Consider the following 20,364-nt stretch of genomic DNA (forward strand, 5'->3'; position numbering starts at 1 on the left):
TCCTCAGTGAGAAAAACAAAATAGCAATCTAGCAAATATGATACCTTTTAATGGCTAACAAAAATAAATGTTGTTAAAATGCAAGCTTTCGAGGAATAAGTGCTGACACAACCTCAGTTATGTAACTCTGGCACAAGTCCAATCCAGCACTTCCCTAATGGGCAACCGTTTCACAACCTCAGCGCTGACCTCCCAACATTTCCCTTTCTTGACAGCTTACTCTACTTAGCAGATGTTTCGCAAGAGGCTTCTGCAGCCAATACGCTGTCCAGGGCCTGCATGGGGGGCCGCACTCTGAAGTGGAATATTTATCTTTTTTTATCTTCTATCTATCTATACAAATTTATCACAGGCTCCACTTCTCTATAGGTAACATAAAATGAACACTGATTCGCAAATCTTTTTAGCATTCATTTGTTTTTTCTTGTCTGTCTCCAAATTTACTAGGTGGCCCGTGTGAAAATGTTGCATGTGATTTATTTTATGACAAGGTTGGTGGTTTGGAGTAGGATGAAAGAAGAACCGGTTCATTTGTAGCCATTTTGCGTATCTGAGCAAAACTGATCCGTATCAATGCATCCAGGGAAAAGAACTCCAGGGCGAAATGTAATAGGGTGCGATTTTTGGACATGTTTAAAAATCGCACCAAATCGCATTTGCAAAAATCAAATTTTTTCCCTCGAATTCGCTGCAAAAAAGTGCGATATGGTGCGATTTTTAGACTTAAAAATGTGTGCATTTTCAGTCATGAAAATGTGCGCATTTTAAGACATGTGATTTTGGGGGTTTTCCCGGACCATGATTGGCTGGTGGGCGGGCCTAAGTCCCGGTCGGGGGGCCCAGATGTAAACAGAAGACCGGAGCTTGGTTAGAGTGCTGCAGAGCTACCGGAGAAGCACTGAAGATGGCTGGTGAGTATGTTTTCTCTCCACAGGTACCCCAGTGGATACTACTGGACAAGGGGACCGATGCTTCATGGCAACATAGGTGAGTATTGGTTTTACTGTCAGTGTGTGTGTGTATATATTTAACTATTTGTACTACTGTGGGACTACAAGTCCCAGCAGGCCCTTTATTGCCCCACATGCTGGGACTTGGTGTTCTCCAAGTCCCTGCATGTGCTGCAGGCTTGCTGGGACTCATAGGGCCTTATTCTAGTTCACTCATAGAGGCATATTCATTCCTAGCTGGACAAAACCATGTGCACTGCAGGGGGGGGGGGGCAGATGTAACATGTGCAGAGAGAATTAGATTTGGGTGGGGTTTTTCTTCAAAGTGAGATCTATATTGCAGTGTAAAAATAAAGCAGTCATTATTTACCCTGCACAGAAACAAAATAACTCACTTAATGCTAAATCTCTCTGCACATGTTACATCTGCCCCCCTGCAGTGCACATGGTTTTGTCCAGCTAAGAAGGAATTTGTCTCTAAGAGTGAACTAGAATAAGGCCCATAGTTCCACAGCAGTATACAATAGGATTTTATCTATTTTTTACACCAATTATCAGCTCGATGCCCACTGCCGAGGACATCCCCGGGCTTCAACATGGGCAGGTAAGTTCTGGAGGGGGGGACCCCTTGTTCTGGAGGGGGGGACCCCTTCTTTGGGGGGGTCCCCACTTCCCCAGGACCCCTGCCCATGTTGACCGGTCAGAGGTAGGGGCTTTTATAAAAAGTCTCCCCCCGGCTGTGGCATTACCCTGCTAGCTGGTTGGGCCCGGTGCTGGTTCTTGAAATACGGGGGACCCCTAGTCATTTTGTCCCCAGTATTTTGGGAACCAGGATCGTCCCTTGAGCCTGGTGCTGGTTTTGATAAATCCATGGAACCCCAACTTGTTTGTCCCTGTGATTTTATTAAACCAGGACCGGCTCTTTGAGTCTGGGGCTGGTTATGCTCAGGAGGGGAGACCCCACGCCGTTTTTTCCCCATTTTTTTAACCTTTTTTTTTTGGACAGAACCTTGCACAGATCACAATGATATAGTAATAATTTATTCCATTGTTAATAGAGCTAACGATTGTGAAATTGAAAACTGTTTATAAATATTATTATGGTTCAATTGTTTCCTTATGTTATGCAATGCATGGGGACACGCAAAATTCCAGTGGGGAAAGTATGTGGCACCCCAACACAGTAATTAACATTGATTTGTAAACAAACAATACAATGTGCAATTGTAAATTAACAATTCATCAGAAGCAGAGTACTTAATCTTCCAAATGGCACCTCATGTATCGATTTTTGGTTAAGCACAAAGGGCCTTATTCTGGTTCACTCTCAGAGGCAAATTCCTTCTCAAATGGACAAAACCATGTGCAATGCAGGGGGGGGGGCAGATGTAACATGTGCAGAGAGAATTAGATTTGGGTGAGTTATTTTGTTTCTGTGCAGAGAAAATACTGACTGCTTTATTTCTACACTGCAATATAGATCTCACTTTGAAGAAAAACCCCACCCAAATCTAATTCTATCTGTACATGTTACATCTGCAGCACCTGCAGTGCACATGGTTTTGTCCATTTGAGAAGGAATTTGCCTCTGAGAGTGAACCAGAATAAGGCCCAAAGGGAGGAAAAATGAGCATTGTGAAAAATCACCTTCTAGAAATAATATATATGATGATGTTATGTCATAAATGTAGATTTGATTATTGATGTCGTATTTCACAGATAAAAAATATGGATAATATGATTTTTTGTTCTGAAAATGTAATAATAAGAGCTGCAGAAATCATTACTGTGGCTGGGTGGACATTGCTTTTGCTGGGGCTGCAGGGATTATTGCTGTGGCTGGGGCTGTAGGGATTATTGCTAAGGCTGGGCCTGCAGTGGTCATTGCTGTGGCTGGACCTGCAGTGGTCATTGCTGTGGCTCGGCCTGCAGTGGTCATTGCTGTGGTAGGGGCTGCAGGGATTATTACTGTGGCTGGGCCTGCAGGGATTATTTCTGTGGCTGGGCCTGCAGTGGTCATTGCTGTTGTTGGGCCTGCAGTGTATAGCATGGAGTGCTGTTGTGGTTGTGCCTGTATTGGTCCTTACTGAGGCTGGGCCTGCAGGGATTATTGCTGTGGCTGGGCCTGTAGTGCTCATTGCTTGGGGTGGGCCTGCAGTGGCCATTGATGTGGCTGGGCCTGCAGGGATTATTGCTGTGGCTGGGCCTGTAGTGCCCATTGCTGTGGCTGGGCTTCCACCAGCAGTGTTCACTTCTGTGGCCTGCAGTAATATTTGCTGTGGCCAGGCCTGTAGTGTGATTACTGTGGCTGGGTCTACCAGGATTATTGCTGTGGCTGGGCCTGTAGTACTTATTTCTTGGGGTGGGCCTGCAGTAGTCATTGATGTGGCTGGGCCTGCAGGGATTATTGCCATGGCTGGGCCTGTAGTGCATGGTTGCCGACTTTTGAGCTGCCCTCTCCGGGAGAGGGCAGCCAGCTCTGTCAGGCAGGGGGGCGGGGCGATCGCAGCATTTTACCTGCGGACCCCCCCGCAGAGGGACACATCGCGGGAGCTGGGGGGGATATGCGGGAGGATTGCCACCCTTTCCGGGGGACCGGGAGGGGGACCCGATTTCCGGGACCCTCCCGGCCATTCCCTGCTGTAGTGGTTATTTTTTTTCTGCTGGGCCTGCATGGATTATTACTGTGGTTGGGGCGGTCATTGCTGTGACTTGGCCCTCAGAGGCCATTGCTGTGGCCTGTAGTGCCCTTTGCTGTGGCTGGGCTTCCACCAGCAGTGTTAATTTGCTGTGGCCAGGCCTGTAGTGTGATTACTGTGGCTGTCTACCGGGATTATTGCTGTGGATGGGCCCGCAGTGCTAATTGCCTGTGGCAGGGCCTGCAGTGGTAATGGTGGGGTTGGGCTTGCAGTAATTATTGAAGTGGCTACACTCATAGTAATCATTGCAGTGGTCATTGCTGTGGTTATTGCTGGAACTGGTCATGAAGTGGCCATTGCATTGGCTGGGCCTGCTGTGGTTATGGCTGCTGTGCCTGGACTTGCAGTGATCATTTCTGTTCCTGGTCCCGCAGGGAGTTGGTGACTTTCGGATTGGACACCAGACATGCTGTAAGGCCCCCATACACTGCAGCAACTTCTCCCCTCACTGTTTATCCCATCCCTGTAATTTGATTGCCACAATCACAAGAAAATAGCCAAAATTGCAGGTGAATTACATAGTGTATTGGGGCCTTATTTATCCTGGTAATTTCTCTACTGAGTCATATGTGGTTGCCACTGGACTGACTGTGCTGCACCAATTTCCTCCGTCAGAAACTTATTTCATCATTCCGGTCTTGTTTAGCTCCTGATAACTCACAGCTCAGCGGACGGCACGGTTACCAGTTGGGGGATTGGGACATTTAAACAGGCTGGCTGTGTGTGAGAATGGCAGCTGATCCCAGAGTACAGATACTGCAGAACTCGCCAGCACAGCACAGTGAGAAGCACCCGGTAGCAGACAAATAAACTGGAGCCTGGATCTCCCCAGCGCCTTTCTGGTGCAGACTCCCGGGATTTAGTATACACTATCCCACTTTATGAACGTCGGTGATTGCCCGCAATACATAGTATATCTGGTGGCTGGCGCACCGGCAGACGTGGTAATGCGAGCGTCTCACATGCTCGCGCATCCATTGTCGAGAATGTGGCTTGCAAGCATCCCTATTCTCTATCAAGATCGGCTCCATCTGTATCAAGCACTATAAACAATGAAAAGCTTCCCCGAGCAACTAAGAGAGCCACATGTCCGCGCTGGCGTCTGAACGGAGCAACACTTCAATTGATGTCAGGCGCCATCTAGTGGTGTTACTATTGTAACTCCATTGGCTGCACCCACTCTGAGCTCTACAAATAAGCCTGTCTAATTTGGGGCCAACTGGTGCTATAGCACCTGCCTGTGCGGACATATCCCATTTCTCCTTCCCTTGAAATGTACGCCATCTAGTGGTGACCAGCGTGCAAACACTTAAATTCCACCCATAGGGACTTATTCAGATCTGATCGCAGTACAAATTTGTTCGGAAAATGGGCAAAACCATGTGCACTGCAGGTGGAGCAGATTTTACCTGTGCAAAGAGAGGTAAATTTGGGTGGGGTGTGCTGAAACTTAAATCTAAATGGCAGTGTAAAAATAATGCAGCCAGTATTTATCCTGCACAGAAACAAAATAACTCACACAAATCTAACTCTCTCTGCACATGTTACATCCGCCCCACCTGCAGTGCACATGGTTTTGCCCATTTTCAGAACAAATTTGTACTGCGATCAGATCTGAATAAGGGCCATAGAGTGAGGAGCAGCTTTTATTATATAGGATAACTTGAGTACAGCAGCACCTCCAGAGCACAGGTTCCACCATTGCTAAGTTTTAAGAATATCCATGCTTGAGATAAGATAACGTAATTCGTATCTCAGTGAACCTGATTTAACCATCAGGGCTCAAGAATGGAAATCCTTAAAACCCAGGGGCAATTGCAGGGATTTAATGGGGCGGGGGTCCTAATGCATGTGTGGGTATAGCAACATATATAAATTGGATACATATGGAGGTACGGCGGTGTTGCTGCCATTATTCTGAATCCTGATGCATCCTAAAGGAGGAAAGGAGTAAGGGAAGTATACCTACCTTTCCTCCTGCTCCCCCTTAACCTTCCCTCCTCACAGACTAAGCCTAGCCCCCCACAGCATAACCCTAGCTCCCCTACCCCGCTGCCTAAATCTAACCCCCACCCCTAACCCTAATCTCTCCTCCCCACAGCCTAACCTATTCTCTGCAGCCTAGATCTAAGTTCCCCCTAGTGGCTAGTTCCCCTCTCAAGTACTCAGAAGCAGAACCCACCCCCCAGCCCTCAGTGGCAGTACTCCCCCTCCCCAGTGGCAGTTCTCACCCTTCCCCAGCCCTCAGTGACAACACCCCCCCCTCCCCAACCCTCAGTGGCAGCACCCCCCTCCCCAGTGGCAGTACTCACCCATCCCCAACCCTCAGTGACAGCACCCCCCCCTCCCCAGCCCTCAGTGGCAGCACACCCCCCCTCCCCAGCCCTCAGTGGCAGCACCCACCCTCTCCCCAGCCCTCAGTAGCAGCAGCCCTCAATAGCAACGCACCCCTCCTAAACCCTCAGTGGCGGCAGCACTATTTACAGCTGCGATGCTGACTGTTCTCAATGGAAGTGGTAGAGCCGGCTGCCCCCTTCCCGCCGTGGCATTGCATTGCAGCGGTGCGGCTTTCCCCCATCTCCCCTAGTGTAAGCATTGTGCTGCTGCCGCACTGCAGGTTTTAGGAGGGGAATCAGCTATTGTGGAGTGTGGAAAATCAATTTGGTCCTTCAGGGGGGCTTTATGGGTAATCGGAAACCCCCCCTGCATGTGCCACTGAAACCTGGGCTGTGATGGTGGAGTTTGGGAACCTGTGCTGTAGAGACTGATATTATGACATCTGGAAAGCTCTATGCTTGTTACCTTTAAAGAGCGCATCCAGTGACTCAGTTATGACCTTTAATGCAATCCCAGCACAAACAGGAGTGGAGGGGGGGGGGGGGGAGCTCCGCCAAGCCGGCTGCAGGTGTAGTAGAGTTATCCGACTATTAGCAAACCTAGAAAACTCTCATTACTGTCGTGAACAAAAGAGGAGGCATTCGCAGCTGGAAAGGGCAATGCGTCCTCACTAGGTAGGTTACATATTCGCTGCGGAAAAGACAATGTTCTGATTGTGTTTGAACACAGGGTGTATTGCTTATTAAGCTACAATTGTGTAATCCACAGCTGCAATAAGTTATATATGTACAGTATCACTTACAATAGAAGTCTCAGGTTCCCTCCTGATCTCAGTGTTTGCAGAACTCACTGTTATGCAACTAGATCATTGCTTCAGTGTTTATTTAAATGTCGTAGAGGCGTGTGCAGCAATGTGTGGGTGCCAGGCTGGCAGCACGCTGCGGTCCTGTTGGCCGGGTGGTGTTGTGCCGGTGTCGCAGCATCCTCTCCTACTGATTCCTCTGCAGACCAGCAAAATGAGTGTGGTTCATTTGGTCGACAGGGTCAACATGACAATAAATGATGACACAAGCTAACTTTTCAAACAATTTAGGACCCCTGATTCGTGTACCGCGTCCCCTTGCATAGCTTGCTTCACTCCCCATGCGCTGTGCTCGACACAGGTTAATGTATAAAAAGGTATGAAGAAGTTCTAAAAAAAAAACTCACGTCAATCACATGCTATGTTGACCATTGTCATGTTGCCCTTTTGACTATGTTGATCTAATTCATGTTGACCATTAGGGGTCAACCTATTGACTGCCGACATAAGACCGGATACTCTGCAAAGTGTGTTCCATATTTGCTTTATCACGCTGTCTAAAAGGCAGCAGCGACCAGGGCCTTAAAGGAGGCGGAGCTACATGGACCTCAGGGGCGGGGATACATGGACCTCAGGGGCGGAGCTACAGCAAGTAGACACTTGCAGCAACTGATGTAGGGTTGCCGCATTGTGACATCACACACGATTTAACCTGCTTTATTCAGCACAATGAGGATAACTGGACTGAATATCTGGCCTCCTACATTTGATCCGGTTGGATTGTTCTTTCATCCTGTGGGGGTTGGGTATGATGCATCATCACCATGTTGGCATGTTCCGAATTTCTCCATGTTTAACATGTCAAACCTTCACAATTTCAGCTTTATAATGACAATAGTCTTTTTAGCTTAAAGTAAAACTAACCCTGATTGCAGCCTGACCCTATTTGAATGTCGTGAGCAATTAGCATTCTATATCCAGGGACAGATCCAGGAGAAAATGACGGGGGGCACCATGATAGGAGGAGGCTTGGGAGGGGGAGGGGGTTTGGTAGTGGTGCCAGTGTACATGCTAAGAGAGCGGTGAGAGAGTGGAGAGCAGAGAGGGCGGGAATGGGATCAAAAATAGGCCCTGGCGTTTAAAGTACACAGGCCCACCTTGGCGACAAAAGTGAAGGATGCAGTTGTGCACGCCGGAAAAGGGGGTGTGGTCACTCAAAAGGGGGCGTGTCCTTAAGTGTAGTGTACCACACGATACACAACTTCTACACATTATGCAACAAAATATTAGACCCCATTATACTTGCCCCTTACACATGATGACAAATGGAATGAGACAAAATTCACATAATACCACATGGATTGAGCCAAAATTCACAATATGCTTCATAAACAGGGAAATTTACACCATTAAGCCACACATCATAATGTCCATTACGTATTATGCCAAACACCATAATGCCTATTAAAAAATGATGCTACATAAGTGCTGCTTACCTACATGCTCATTGCCAAGGGTTCCATGCTCATGGCCAGGGGTTCCATGCTCGTTGCCATATGGGATTACATGCCCATTGCCAAGGGGGAATACGTGCTCATGGTAACTGAGGGACATTGTGCCCACGCTGCGCTCGCCACACTTTGGGCTTGGTGGCTCACTGCGCTCACCATACTTTATAGAATCAACTCCACGCCGACGTGGAAAGTGGGGGTGTTTCCGGAACACATTCACACCTGTCATGTCATCCATCTGAAACAATAATGATGATACGTGTTAACTGTCAAATGGATTTTACTGACTACGCTGCTTGTGGTGACACAAAGCTAACTGACTACACTAACTGCGTAAGCTCCGATTAGCCACGGATGCACACACAGTCGCAGACACAAGCTGACTACGCTGGCTGCGGGAACACGACGCTGATTCTGATAGGGATGCTGACTGGCGGAAAAACAACGCTGATGCTAACAGGGACACTACGCTGACTGCTGGAAAAATGACACGGTACTTGTGTCGTTTCACAGTGCCAGCATGGCGCCGTGCGTCTGAGTCCCCTTGCGGTGCTCGCTTTGCTCGCCCACGCTGCGGGCTCGGTGGCTTGCTACGCTCGCCACGCTATCTAAAATCAACTCCATGCCAACATGGATAGTGGGGGTATGAACTATCCATGTTAGCATGGAGTTAAGTTAGTTTATTTTAGATAGTTGTGGCGAGCGGAGAAGCCAAAAGTAGCACATGCACATGCTGATGCATGCAAAAGTACCAACGACGCTGATGCTGACAGGGACACTACGCTGACTTACGTAAGTGGCGCCGTGAAATGACACAAGTGCCATTAATTGAAGTCTAGTTAATATAGGTATATATAGGTTGGCATAACTCGGTGTGAACCTGATCCCCATGGCTGTCCCCATCACCTGAAGATAGTATGTGTCTAGAAATAAAAAATAGTTGTGTCATAATATAAGTTGAAATGGAATCAGTGAGGAATTGTCTGTGTTCTTCCTCCAGGTCCACACCTTGAAGTAATTCATTGTGTATAGATTTCACTCCCAATGAGTGTGGAATATTTGTGTATAAGCTCTGTATGTCTAATGTTAAAAAGACGTAAGAGTTTTTCCATGTAATCATTTGTAATAGTTTTAATGCGAGACCTGAGGGAAGAAACATGTGGCTGTAAAAAAGAATCAATATAAAAAGAAAAATTAGAAGATAGTGAAGTAATGGCCGAAACAATATGATGGCCTGGTGGTGAAGAAAGTGACTTTTGAATTTTGGGTAAGTGATAATAAATGGGTGTCAGCGGGTGTTCATTGTAAAGAAATCAGAACTCCCCTTTGGAGATGATCCCATTAGCTTTTGCTCTCTCCAATAAATGGAGAAACTCTAACTGATATTGGGAGAGGGGTCTCTAGTAAGTTTCAAGTAGAAGTTGATATCATCTAGTTGATGTTTGGCCAGGTCTTGGATTAAGAGCAACCCCTCTCCCTTTGTCAGCCTCTTTTATAATAATTGAGGTATCCTTCATAAGGTTCTTAAGGGCTTTTCTAAAATCCAATGTGTTCAAATTAGTGGATTTTTTAGGGTTACTATCACTCTCCCTGCACATATTTTTGAAATCGTTAAGGGTCGTTTTTTTAAAAACTCTCAATGTTACTACCTTTATTTTTATCTGAAAAAATTCTGATCTGGGTCTGAATGGTTTTTAGTATCAAATCTTTTTAAAAGAAGGATCACTAATTACTTTCTTCCATTAGTTCAATCAAATCTTCCCATTCCTGAGTTTCTTCAGAGTCTAAAAGAATGGGAGAGGAATCGTCATTTTTATTGTTAAGGGTTTGTTTAGCAAAATATCTTTTGCGATATAATGTTCTGATATAGCGGTTAAGCTCCACAAAGAGGTCAAAAATATTGGGGGTTGAGGAGGGGGAGAATTTAAGACCTCGGTTGAGTAATGATATCTTTGTTTCTGATAGTTTTTTAAATATAGTAGATTTTTATTTATATTTTTCAAAAATATTTTTTTTAAAAAGAGATTAAATATAGTAGATTTTTATTTATATTTTTTTTTAAAAGATTTAAAAAAAAAGAGATTAAATATAGTAGATTTTTATTTATATTTTTCAACTTATTGACTATCTTCCATTTCTTGAGTTGTACCTGTCTCCTTCCTCTTCTCCGTGAAACTTGAATCCCTCCTTTTTTGGTGTACCTAGATAGTGATCCATTCTTGGGTGAGGGCTGGGGTGTCTTTTTTTTTGTTGTTAGGTGGTCTAAAAAAACCTCTGGTTACTGGTTTATTCGCTCTCTATTTGGTTGTGATTTTTCCTCTCTATCTCTTTGGGAGTCATATATTGAGGTATGTATTTGATCTGACCTAAATCGTGACCTATTGACCCACTGATTTTGAGTTGAGTTAAGGAATTAAAACATGCAATAAACATTTAATGGTGCACATAAAGTAGATAAAACAAATAATAAAAACATCTCAAAGAATTGCCACAACACCTATATTGAATGGTTGCTAGGATCCGTTCCTAAATATACCGCCGTGTTTGGATGATGGAATGGGGAAAAGTATAAAACACATAAGTTTACACAGTCTCCAATAAAGTTCTCTATGATTGTATAGTTACCAATTGTGTCCACCTGAGGAACTAATGCAGTTTAGGATTGCATGTCAGCGATATCCACCTTGGTGGTAATGGTGCAGAGATGGAGTCCCAATGGGAAACTTGAACAACTGGAATATAGGTCCCCAAAGGTCCCCATGTGGTAATGAGCACGTGACTGCCGCTCGTCAATTTCTAGTGGTATGTACAGCGGGGTTTGTTTATACATTTCACTGTGAGTCACAGAAGGATTAAATGTATCTTCAGGTTCCCAATTTAGGTAAACACTTCCATCTAGGGCAGGCCTGGCCAACCTGTGGCTCTCCAGATGTTGGGAAACTACACATCCCAGCATGCTTTGCCAGAGTTATAGCATTCTATAGTGACAAAACTGTGGCAATGCATGCTGGGACTTGTAGTTTCACAACAGCTGGAGAGCCACAGGTTCGCCAGGCCTGATCTAGTGTACAAAAATGTTTATATATAAGCGGCAATGGGAAATAAATTCAAAAGAATGTATCAAATAGTAAGAATATATTACCATAATAAATGGAATGATATGAATGCATATAAATGCTGTCACGTGCGCATTTATAAACCACGGCGGACAATGAGAACAGTGATTCCTTCCTGCTCTGGATGTTTGACAAAGTTAGTTGGCAGCATTTGTAGGTAACTGGTAAACGAGACAGAGAAACACAAGTAAAAGCTCTTCAGAGAACCAGGTGGTGAGACATTGCCGACGTGTGATTACAGAGGTCGACACATCAATGGCGATGTAGACCAGTGTCACTAGCCGACATTATAAAACGTCTCGGCCAGTGATTCTGGTGTTTTATCTCAGCGAGTTTGCAGAATGGGTCCGGGGAGCAGCTGCTGGTCTCCCTGTGCCGTACACAGCGTCACTGGCTCTCGCCACTATCAGGAAAAGGCAATATTGACATTTACTAGAGAGGGGAGAAAGACAAAAGCTGGATTTGGCATCCATTGACGCTCATTGTCACAGTTCTGTATGCCTGAGAGGCCATCATAGTCGCCAGGCATCAGTGCATATAACCGGTGCATGACACTTTCTGTGTGGTTGGGAGCGACCTGCCTTTACTTAATAAGGGATTTCATGTTTAGGTAACATTTTACATGTTAGGAGGTGGTATTGCAGTCCTGTCTTACCTCCGCCGTCCCTGAGCTCCATTGCGAGCACTAGCACTGGAGTCTCAGGTATAGTATAATGTGCCTATACACTTATACTATATGGAGCTTTATTACACGATTTGGACACAAAGAGCAGATAAATTGTGTGAAAAGTGCCATATTGTATGTGTTTTATCTCCAGATCCAATCTGATGCCCGGTTCTGGATCGGATTGATCCAGATATCACCATGACTGCCACAAGGATTTGTCGCAGTCAACGGGAGCGCATATGGTGCGTGATTCACTGCTGCTCACTAAGAAGCAGGGGTTTGCTACTTAGCGAGCTGCTTAGCCTCCCCGCCAAATGCCCGCCCCCCCCCCCCCCCCCCTTGCGCTCCCAGAGGATGCTCATAATACGCTGGCCGTGCCCCTGCTCCGGGCAGGCAGTTGGTGGCTTATCACATGCCATATCTCGCACTAATGTATGGGGACCTTTAGGTACTCTGCCAGAGGGCATAGCCATTGGCAGAAATACTCAGATGCCAGGAAGGAGACTCAGGAGGGTGCACCCTCATCAACCCATCAACCAGTATCCAGATGATGGGTCAATAATGTCTAGATTGACAGTTAATAGGTTGACACGCACAATGTCAACACAAACAAGAGGTTGACATGCACTGGTCGACACGTGAAAAGGTTGACGTGAGTTTTTCAGGATTTTTTCCCCAGTATTTTTTTCCCTCTTCCTAACCTCTTCCTAATTGTTAGCCATCTGCAGCCCCTCTTCAAATGGAGGCTTATGCCGCTGAGTGCAGCAGTTCACTCTGCCTGCAAAGGGGATAAGTGAGCTCACTAATTGCATCCCTTGTTTGGATTGGATCTGGCTCGTGCACAGTGCCCAACCCCCCCCCCCCCCCCTCCCCTTCCTGTGCAGACCAGCAACACTCAGCGACACATGAAAAGTTTAGTTTTTGTGTGTTTTGTTTAAAGCGGGCACGGGCACAGCTCTATGATTAGGCCACACATGTAATATTACATTACAGTACTATTGTATATGTTATGTGTACTCTTCTACCCGTTAACTGTCCTGTTTTCTTCTCTTTAGGCAGACCATGTATTACCAGCTGGCTCTTCTCTTTGGTGGCCTTTTACCCGCCTACAGTGAGATCCACTGTGAGAATGTTGGACGAAGAGCCTGGTTCCAATTCTGCAACCTCACTCAGATTCCCCTGATACCAACTAACACCTTACAATTGGTCTTAAGTTTTAACTACATCCTTGAAGTCAATTCCACGTCTTTCCCACTGCTGGAGAAATTGCTGGAGTTGCAACTGAACAGCCAGAAAACAGAGACACTAACAATCCAGAAGAACAGCTTCCGAAATCTGCCGAACCTCATTACGCTAGATGTGTCCTACAACATAATGCTGGTCTTGGACCAAGACGCCTTTGTGGGCTTATCACGGCTGCAGAACCTCCGGTTGTACCACAACAGCTTAAACAGCTCCATTCTGGAAAATAACTACTTTAGGGACTTGATCTCTTTGGAGTACTTGGACCTTTCCAGCAACCTGATAACCGACCTCAAACCGAATCCCTTGTTCTATTATTTGCATTACTTTAATCTACTAGACCTAAAAAACAATAAAATATTGAGTATTTGTGAAGGAGATCTACACAGCTTCCAGCAAAAATACTTCATCGTCATGGACCTTTCAAACAACCAGTTTAAGATTAAGAACACCTTGGGAAACTGTGGAAATCCTTTCCACAATATTTATTTTGATACCCTAAGCCTTTCCGGCAATTCCTTTAATGAGATGTCTACAAAAGCCCTGTGCAATGGTTTAAATGGAACCAAACTTATTCAGCTCAAACTAAGTGGACATAATATGGGACCAGGGTTTGGGTTCAGTAACTTTAAGGATCCAGATAACTCCACCTTCGCTGGACTGGCCAACAGTAACCTTAAAATCCTCGATATATCTCAGGGGACAATATTTTCACTGAAACCATACGTGTATGGTAATCTCTCTGATCTGGAGATGCTTATCCTCTCTGACAACAGGATAAACCAAATCGAGCCAGATGCGTTTCATGGGCTCCACAAACTCGAACACCTTTACTTGTCCACTAACTTATTGGGGGAAATAAAAAGTGAAGCTTTTGACGGGCTGACAAATTTAGCTCAGATTCACCTGAACAACAATCATATCGGCATAATCGGTAACCAAGCCTTTGCAAACCTCCCGAATCTGAAGTTTGTAGACCTTCGTGGCAATGCCATCAAAAGCCTCTGGTTTTGCGAATTTATGCCGTTCGCAACCTTCATCGGTCTGAGGGAAAATAAGCTGAAACAAATTGACAGCGAAAAATTGAATTCAGAGACCGTGGACTTGTCAGAGAACCAGCTGGAGAACCTTGCTGACCTGTATAAACTTCTGCGGATACCTCTAATTCAGTACATCTCCTTGAGAAGAAATCGTCTGTCTACATGTTACAACGTTCAGATTTCACGGAACAATTCGCTGTTGTATCTGGACCTCTCTGACAACATGATTCAGTTAATTTGGGGACAAGGGTATTGTCTGGATATATTTCTAAACCTTTCCTCTCTTCAGATATTAAACCTCAAGAACAACCACCTTGAGTTCATTCCAGAGAGATTATTTACAGGTCTGACCTCCTTGAAAGTACTTAACTTGTCATCCAACGCTTTCACGCATCTTACACCCGGCATTTTGCCTAGAAGTCTGGAAACCTTGGATGTGTCCAATAACCAGCTGCACACACCCAATCCTGAAGTGTTTTTGACTCTGAAGACCCTTGATATAACCAATAACAAGTACATCTGTGACTGCCCCCTTGTAGATTTCATAGTTTGGTTAAACCAAACTAACGCTACCCTACTTGGATCACCGAACGACATCTACTGCATCTATCCTGACCGTCTACTCTATGCGCCACTTTACACTCTCGAAAATGTGGAATGCGATGAGAATATTACATTGAGGCCACTGATGTTCTCTTTGTTTGTATTTACTGCGTTCATCATCATAACTTTTTTAACATCGGCGATTGTGTACAACCATTTCCGTGGGATCTTCTTCGGCCTGTATAAGAGATTGATAAACACTGTCCTCGAAGAAGGGTTGCAAGGGGACGACGTGTACAAGTACGATGCCTACTTGTGTTACGCCCGTAAAGATTTTCAGTGGGTGGAAAATGTCTTCCTCAGAAACTTTGATTCTGAGTACTGCGCCAAAAACCGCTTCAGCCTGTGCTTTGAGGAGAGGAACTTCATCCCCGGGGAGGACCACATTGTCAATATCCGTGATGCTATTTGGAACAGCAAGAAAACCATCTGCATCGTGACTAAGCATTTTCTCCAAGATGGATGGTGCGTTGAAGCCTTCAATTATGCACAGAGCCGATATTATACCGAAATGAAGGATGTCCTTATCATGGTCGTGGCTGGAGCACTGTCACAGTACCAGCTGAAGAAGTATAAGCCAATCCGGGCATATATACAGCGGTGCCCATATCTGAAATGGCCAGAAGACTACCAGGATGTAGAATGGTTTCTCTGTAGGCTTTCCTACAAAATCCTAAAGGAGGAAAAGTTGGAAAACAAAGATGTAAAAGTGGCGGCAAAAGGTTCCGCTCTAGAACTACATGAAATAGCCACCGTTTCTTGACCTGCGCCGCAGAACACAACTGCTCACAGTATTTTGACTTATCAGCCGCGATGTTGGCAGGCTGCAGGCCTTCTCCATGTCGACCACTGCCTCTGCGCACAAGACCCTCCTCTGAATCACCTTGACCGTAGGCTGGATCTAAAAGCTACAGCTCCATTTTAAGGACTGATATTTTAGTTTTCTATACAAAATGGACTTTTGGGTGTAGATTGCCATGAGGATATATACTTGGATCAGAAGATGTGAAGCACTTTGCCAAATGTGAATGTACGATACTGTTATACAATGGTTCCCATACCAGGGCAAACCCATGCTGAAGTAATTGCTGTTCTGAAATGTTTTATTTTGATTTGCCAAAGAGACTTTTTGTTGTAGTACTATGATTTTACTTGTGCTGTCTACCAGTATGAATATGAAGGGCAAGGATGTATATTATTTACAAGATACTTTGGGGTTTGTTTAATAGCTTTAAGTAATGAAGTGATAGGCACAAGGTAGGGTGCAGCCAGGGCATCCGGAGAAAGCTCTCCTCCATCCCGCCAGCGAGCCAACCCCCCAGTCCCCACCTGGCGGCTAACTCCTATCTTATCATCCCGCAGAAAATGCCGGCCCCCTCCCGGCGATGACCCCTGCTCCCGCACACCACCACACACACCCCAAACCTCCCCTCCGCTCTCACCGTCAGCCCCTCCCTGCTGCGGGCAACAAATTAATTAAATGCGGCAGCCAGGAAGCCTGTACGGCGACACTGCCCGCGGCACCCCTGTCTCAGCGCCGTGGCTCTCCAGGGAGTCATGGCGCACAGTCTGGGAACCACTGGGGTGCCATTAGGAGGTGCCTGTGCACCCCTGGCACCCCCTATGTGCTGAGCTTAACGGACAGGCAGGCGGGCGGCCATGGCGGGCGATGTACGGAGAGAGCATGCAGTGAGTCATCGCTGCTCACTCCGTACATCGCCCTCCTGTCTGTTAAGCTCACATAGGCTGGCACACACAGGACAGAGCAGAGGGTGCCCTGCAAACCATTGGTGCCTGGAGCACAAGCTCCGCCGGCGCCACCCTAGCTACGCCTCTGCTAGTAAGGTGTCGAACAAAGGGATAGATGTACCTATCAAGACTTTAAGGCAGGCATGTCTAAACTGTGGGCCTCCAGCTGTTGTGAAAGTACACATCCCAGCATGCTTTGCCATAGTTTAAGTATTCCCTAATAGAAAGAAATGTGGCAACAGCTGGAGGGCCATAGTTTGGCCTGCTTTAATGGACTAATTCTGGTTTTCTAACTACAGTGCAGAGCACATTTGGGTGTATTCAGTACAAAGCAGAGCCATATTCTTGTTTCCTTAGTACAATGCAGAGCAACATTCTGGGGTCCTCACTACAATGCTGAGCCATCTTCTGGGGTCCTCAGTACAATGCAGAGCCACATTCTATGGTCCTTAGTACAGTGCTGAGCCATATTCTGGGGTCCGCAGTACAATGTAGAGCGACATTCAGGTTTCCTCAGTACAGTGCAGAACCATATATATATGGTGCAAGCATGGGTGAGAGAGATGGGAAGTAGTGGAAAGAGAGACCATCGGAGAGAGGGGACGGGGAGAGAGAGAGAGAGAGCAAGGGAGACTAAAGAGAAAAAGGGATGGTGAGCGAGTGAAAAGGGGGGGGGGGATGGGAGAAAGATGAGGAAGTGGGTGAATAAAATAGACAGGGGAATGAGAGGGGGTGAAAGGGGAGAGAAGGTAAGGGAGGGACGAGGGAAGCTCCACTGGGCAAGGCAAGAGGGAAAGAGCAGGGGTTTCAGAAAGGTTGACACTTGATAGGCATTTTTTGCTTGACAGGGATTACTGTGTCCTCCGCCCCGTCCCCCCATTATAAGTGGTGCTGCGTAGTGTGTACTCATTCTCACCTGCATTAGCAGGGTGCTCTGGGGCTGGCTCCTGCAGCATAGGGTCTCCCTCTCCTGTGTCCCAAAGCCAGCGGGTCATTTGTGCCCCAGAGCCAGCTCCTGCAGCATAGGGTCTCACTCTCCTATGTCCTGGAGCCAACGGGTCATCTGTGCCCCAGAGCCAGCTCCTGCAGCAGAGGGTCCCACTTTACTGTTTCCCAGTGCCGGAGAGTCAGCGCTGGGTCAAGGTCATGCTACAGAGAGTCTCACTATACTGCGGCCTGAAACCAACCGGAGGGTCTTCTGTGCCCCAGCGCTGGCTCCTGCAGCATAGGGTATCACTCTCCTGTGTCCTGGAGCCAATGGTTCATCTGTGTCCCAGAGCCAGCTCCTGCAGCAGAGGGTCCCACTTTACTGTGTCCCGGTGCCGGAGAGTCAGCCCTGGGTCATGCTGCAGAGAGTCTCACTATACTGTGGCCTGAAACCAACCAGCGGGTCATCTGGGACCCAGCATCGGCTCCTGCAGTAAGGGACTCACTCTCCTGTGTCCTGCTGCCAGAGGGTCTTCCGTGCGCCAGCTCCTGCAGAGGTCGTCTCAGGTGCTGGTAGCTGCCATAGAGGAACGGTTGCTGCAAGCAGCCTGCGTGTGAGCTGGGCAATAGCAACAGCGGATGAGCCGTCCTGTAACTGTGAACAGAACCACAGACTGATGGCTCAGGAGTGGATGCTTGGGCATTGGGCCCCTAGGGATATGGGGCCCTTGGGCAACTGCTAAGTTTGCCACCTCTCCTGGATTTCCGGCACTCTCCCGTATTTGGTGGCAACCCTCCAGGAGGCTTTTCCAGTCACCCAGATTCCGGGATTCTCTTGGAATCCGGGTGACTGCAAAAGCCTGGACATACTGCGGTGGTGCTACTGCGGGTAAGCTCCAGTGGGTCATGTGCGGCGTTGGCAGGGGGTGTCATCACCAGGCACGAGGGGGGGGGGGGGGGGTAGGCAAGCAGAAGTTATTAGGCTGTGTGAGAGAGCCTGTAGCAGGTAACATGCATGCACTGAGGATTCACTGCCACTGCAGAGCTAGAAAATCTTGCAAGAGGATGATGTTATCATCTCGCCAGTCACCCCAAGTGTCTGCAGAAGGTTGAACTTGCGCTGATGGTCAGACTGTGAGGATGAGGTCTGGTGACTGAGTGGGGTCCAAGTGGACTGGTCTGCTGTGCCTGTGCTCTGCTGATCTCACCTCCTGATTCTCTGGCAACACTAAGAGCAGCCTGTGGTGTCCTGTTATTATTATACAGGGGGAGCAGCCGGTGGTGTCCTGTTAATAATATACAGGAGGTGCAGTCTGTGGTGTCCTGTTGTTATTATTATAAAGGGGGAGCAGTATGTGGTGTCCTGTTATTATTATACAGGGGGAGCAGCCTGTGGTGCCCTGTTATTATTATACAGGGGGAGCAGCCTATGGTGTCCGGTGTCCTACTATTATTAGTATACAGGGGGAACAGCCTGTGGTGTCCAGTGTCCTATTATTATTAGTATACAGGGGGAGCAGAGGGGTTTCTCAGCCACACCCCTCCCCCCCCCCTCCGTCGGTTCGTCACCACTGATGAAGAAAATGTTTGTAAATAGATGTTATTTTGTCTGATCGCGGGTTGTGGTCATAGCTCCGCCCCCTTACAGAATCAGGCTCCACCCACTTGCACAAGTTTCTCCAGGAATCGATGAAGCACAAGGTGGCAAACCTAGCAACTGCCCATCAAGCCCATGCGCGAAGACGGCCCTGCGTATCAAGTGATATATGCTGTTACCAGTCAGTGGTGTTTTCAAGTGTTATATGCTAGAGATTAACAGTATTTAGAATTGATGCAGATATTGCTGATTGCCAGTATTACTACCTGCCAGGCCGGTGGGCAGAGTGGCCAGAAAGATTTATTGCCACATTCAGATATTCTGCAAGAAAAGTGTCACATTTAATTGTTGCAGACGTGTCCTATTGGTAGTGTTCCTAAATCACCTTCTCTTTGCAAATAAAACAACCTCATCAAAGTGTCACTGTGCCGATCTGTTTCCTGTCCCAAGTATTAAAGGAACCTGAACCATCCCTCGGGCTACTCGGCCGGAGAACCAAGAGAATTAAGAAAGGTTAGTGAGTGCCCTATACACCATGAACTATACTTACCACAGTACCATATTCTGGGGTCCTCAGTACAATGCAAAGCCACATTCTGGGGTCCTCAGTACAATGCAGAGCCATATTCTGGGGTCCTCAGTACAATGCAGAGCCATATTCTGGGGTCCTCAGTACAATGCAGAGCCATATTCTGGGGTCCTCAGTACAATGCAAAGCCACATTTTGGGGTCCTCAGTACAGTGCAGAGCCATATTCTGGGGTCCTCAGTACAGTGCAGAGCCATATTCTGGGGTCCCCAGTACAATGCAGAGCCATATTCTGGGGTCCTCAGTACAGTGCAGAGCCATATTCTGGGGTCCTCAGTACAATGCAGAGCCATATCCTGGGGTCCTCAGTACAGTGCAGAGCCATATTCTGGGGTCCTCAGTACAGTGCAGAGCCATATTCTGGGGTCCTGAGTACAATGCAAAGCCACATTCTGGGGTCCTCAGTACAGTGCAAAGCCACATTCTGGGGTCCTCAGTACAGTGCAGAGCCATATTCTGGGGTCCTCAGTACAATGCAAAGCCACATTTTGGGGTCCTCCTCAGTACAGTGCAGAGCCATATTCTGGGTTCCTCAG

At 46.9% G+C, this 20,364-nt stretch overlaps 2 protein-coding genes across 4 annotated transcripts in view; one reads left to right on the forward strand and one right to left on the reverse strand.

Annotated features, from left to right (window-relative positions):
* LOC146063315 (toll-like receptor 5) overlaps positions 1-16,104 on the forward strand; it is a 32,641-nt gene extending 16,537 nt beyond the window's left edge. For all 3 annotated transcript variants that reach the window (XM_083175587.1, XM_083175586.1, XM_083175588.1), the window contains exon 2: positions 13,138-16,104. In XM_083175587.1, coding sequence (XP_083031713.1) covers positions 13,145-15,730 — 2,586 coding nt within the window. In that variant the 5' untranslated portion in view covers positions 13,138-13,144 and the 3' untranslated portion in view covers positions 15,731-16,104. The remainder of the gene's footprint in view (positions 1-13,137) is intronic.
* The window catches only part of LOC146063316 (uncharacterized), a 42,567-nt gene that overhangs the window by 9,540 nt on the left and 12,663 nt on the right, over positions 1-20,364 (reverse strand). The window contains exon 3 of the transcript XR_014471569.1: positions 8,285-8,537. The gene's annotated coding sequence lies outside the window, so the exon portion shown is untranslated. The remainder of the gene's footprint in view (positions 1-8,284; positions 8,538-20,364) is intronic.

This window comes from Crinia signifera, chromosome 3 (genome assembly GCF_055691185.1).
Source record: "Crinia signifera chromosome 3, ASM5569118v1, whole genome shotgun sequence".
NCBI classification, from domain to species: Eukaryota; Metazoa; Chordata; class Amphibia; order Anura; family Myobatrachidae; genus Crinia; species Crinia signifera.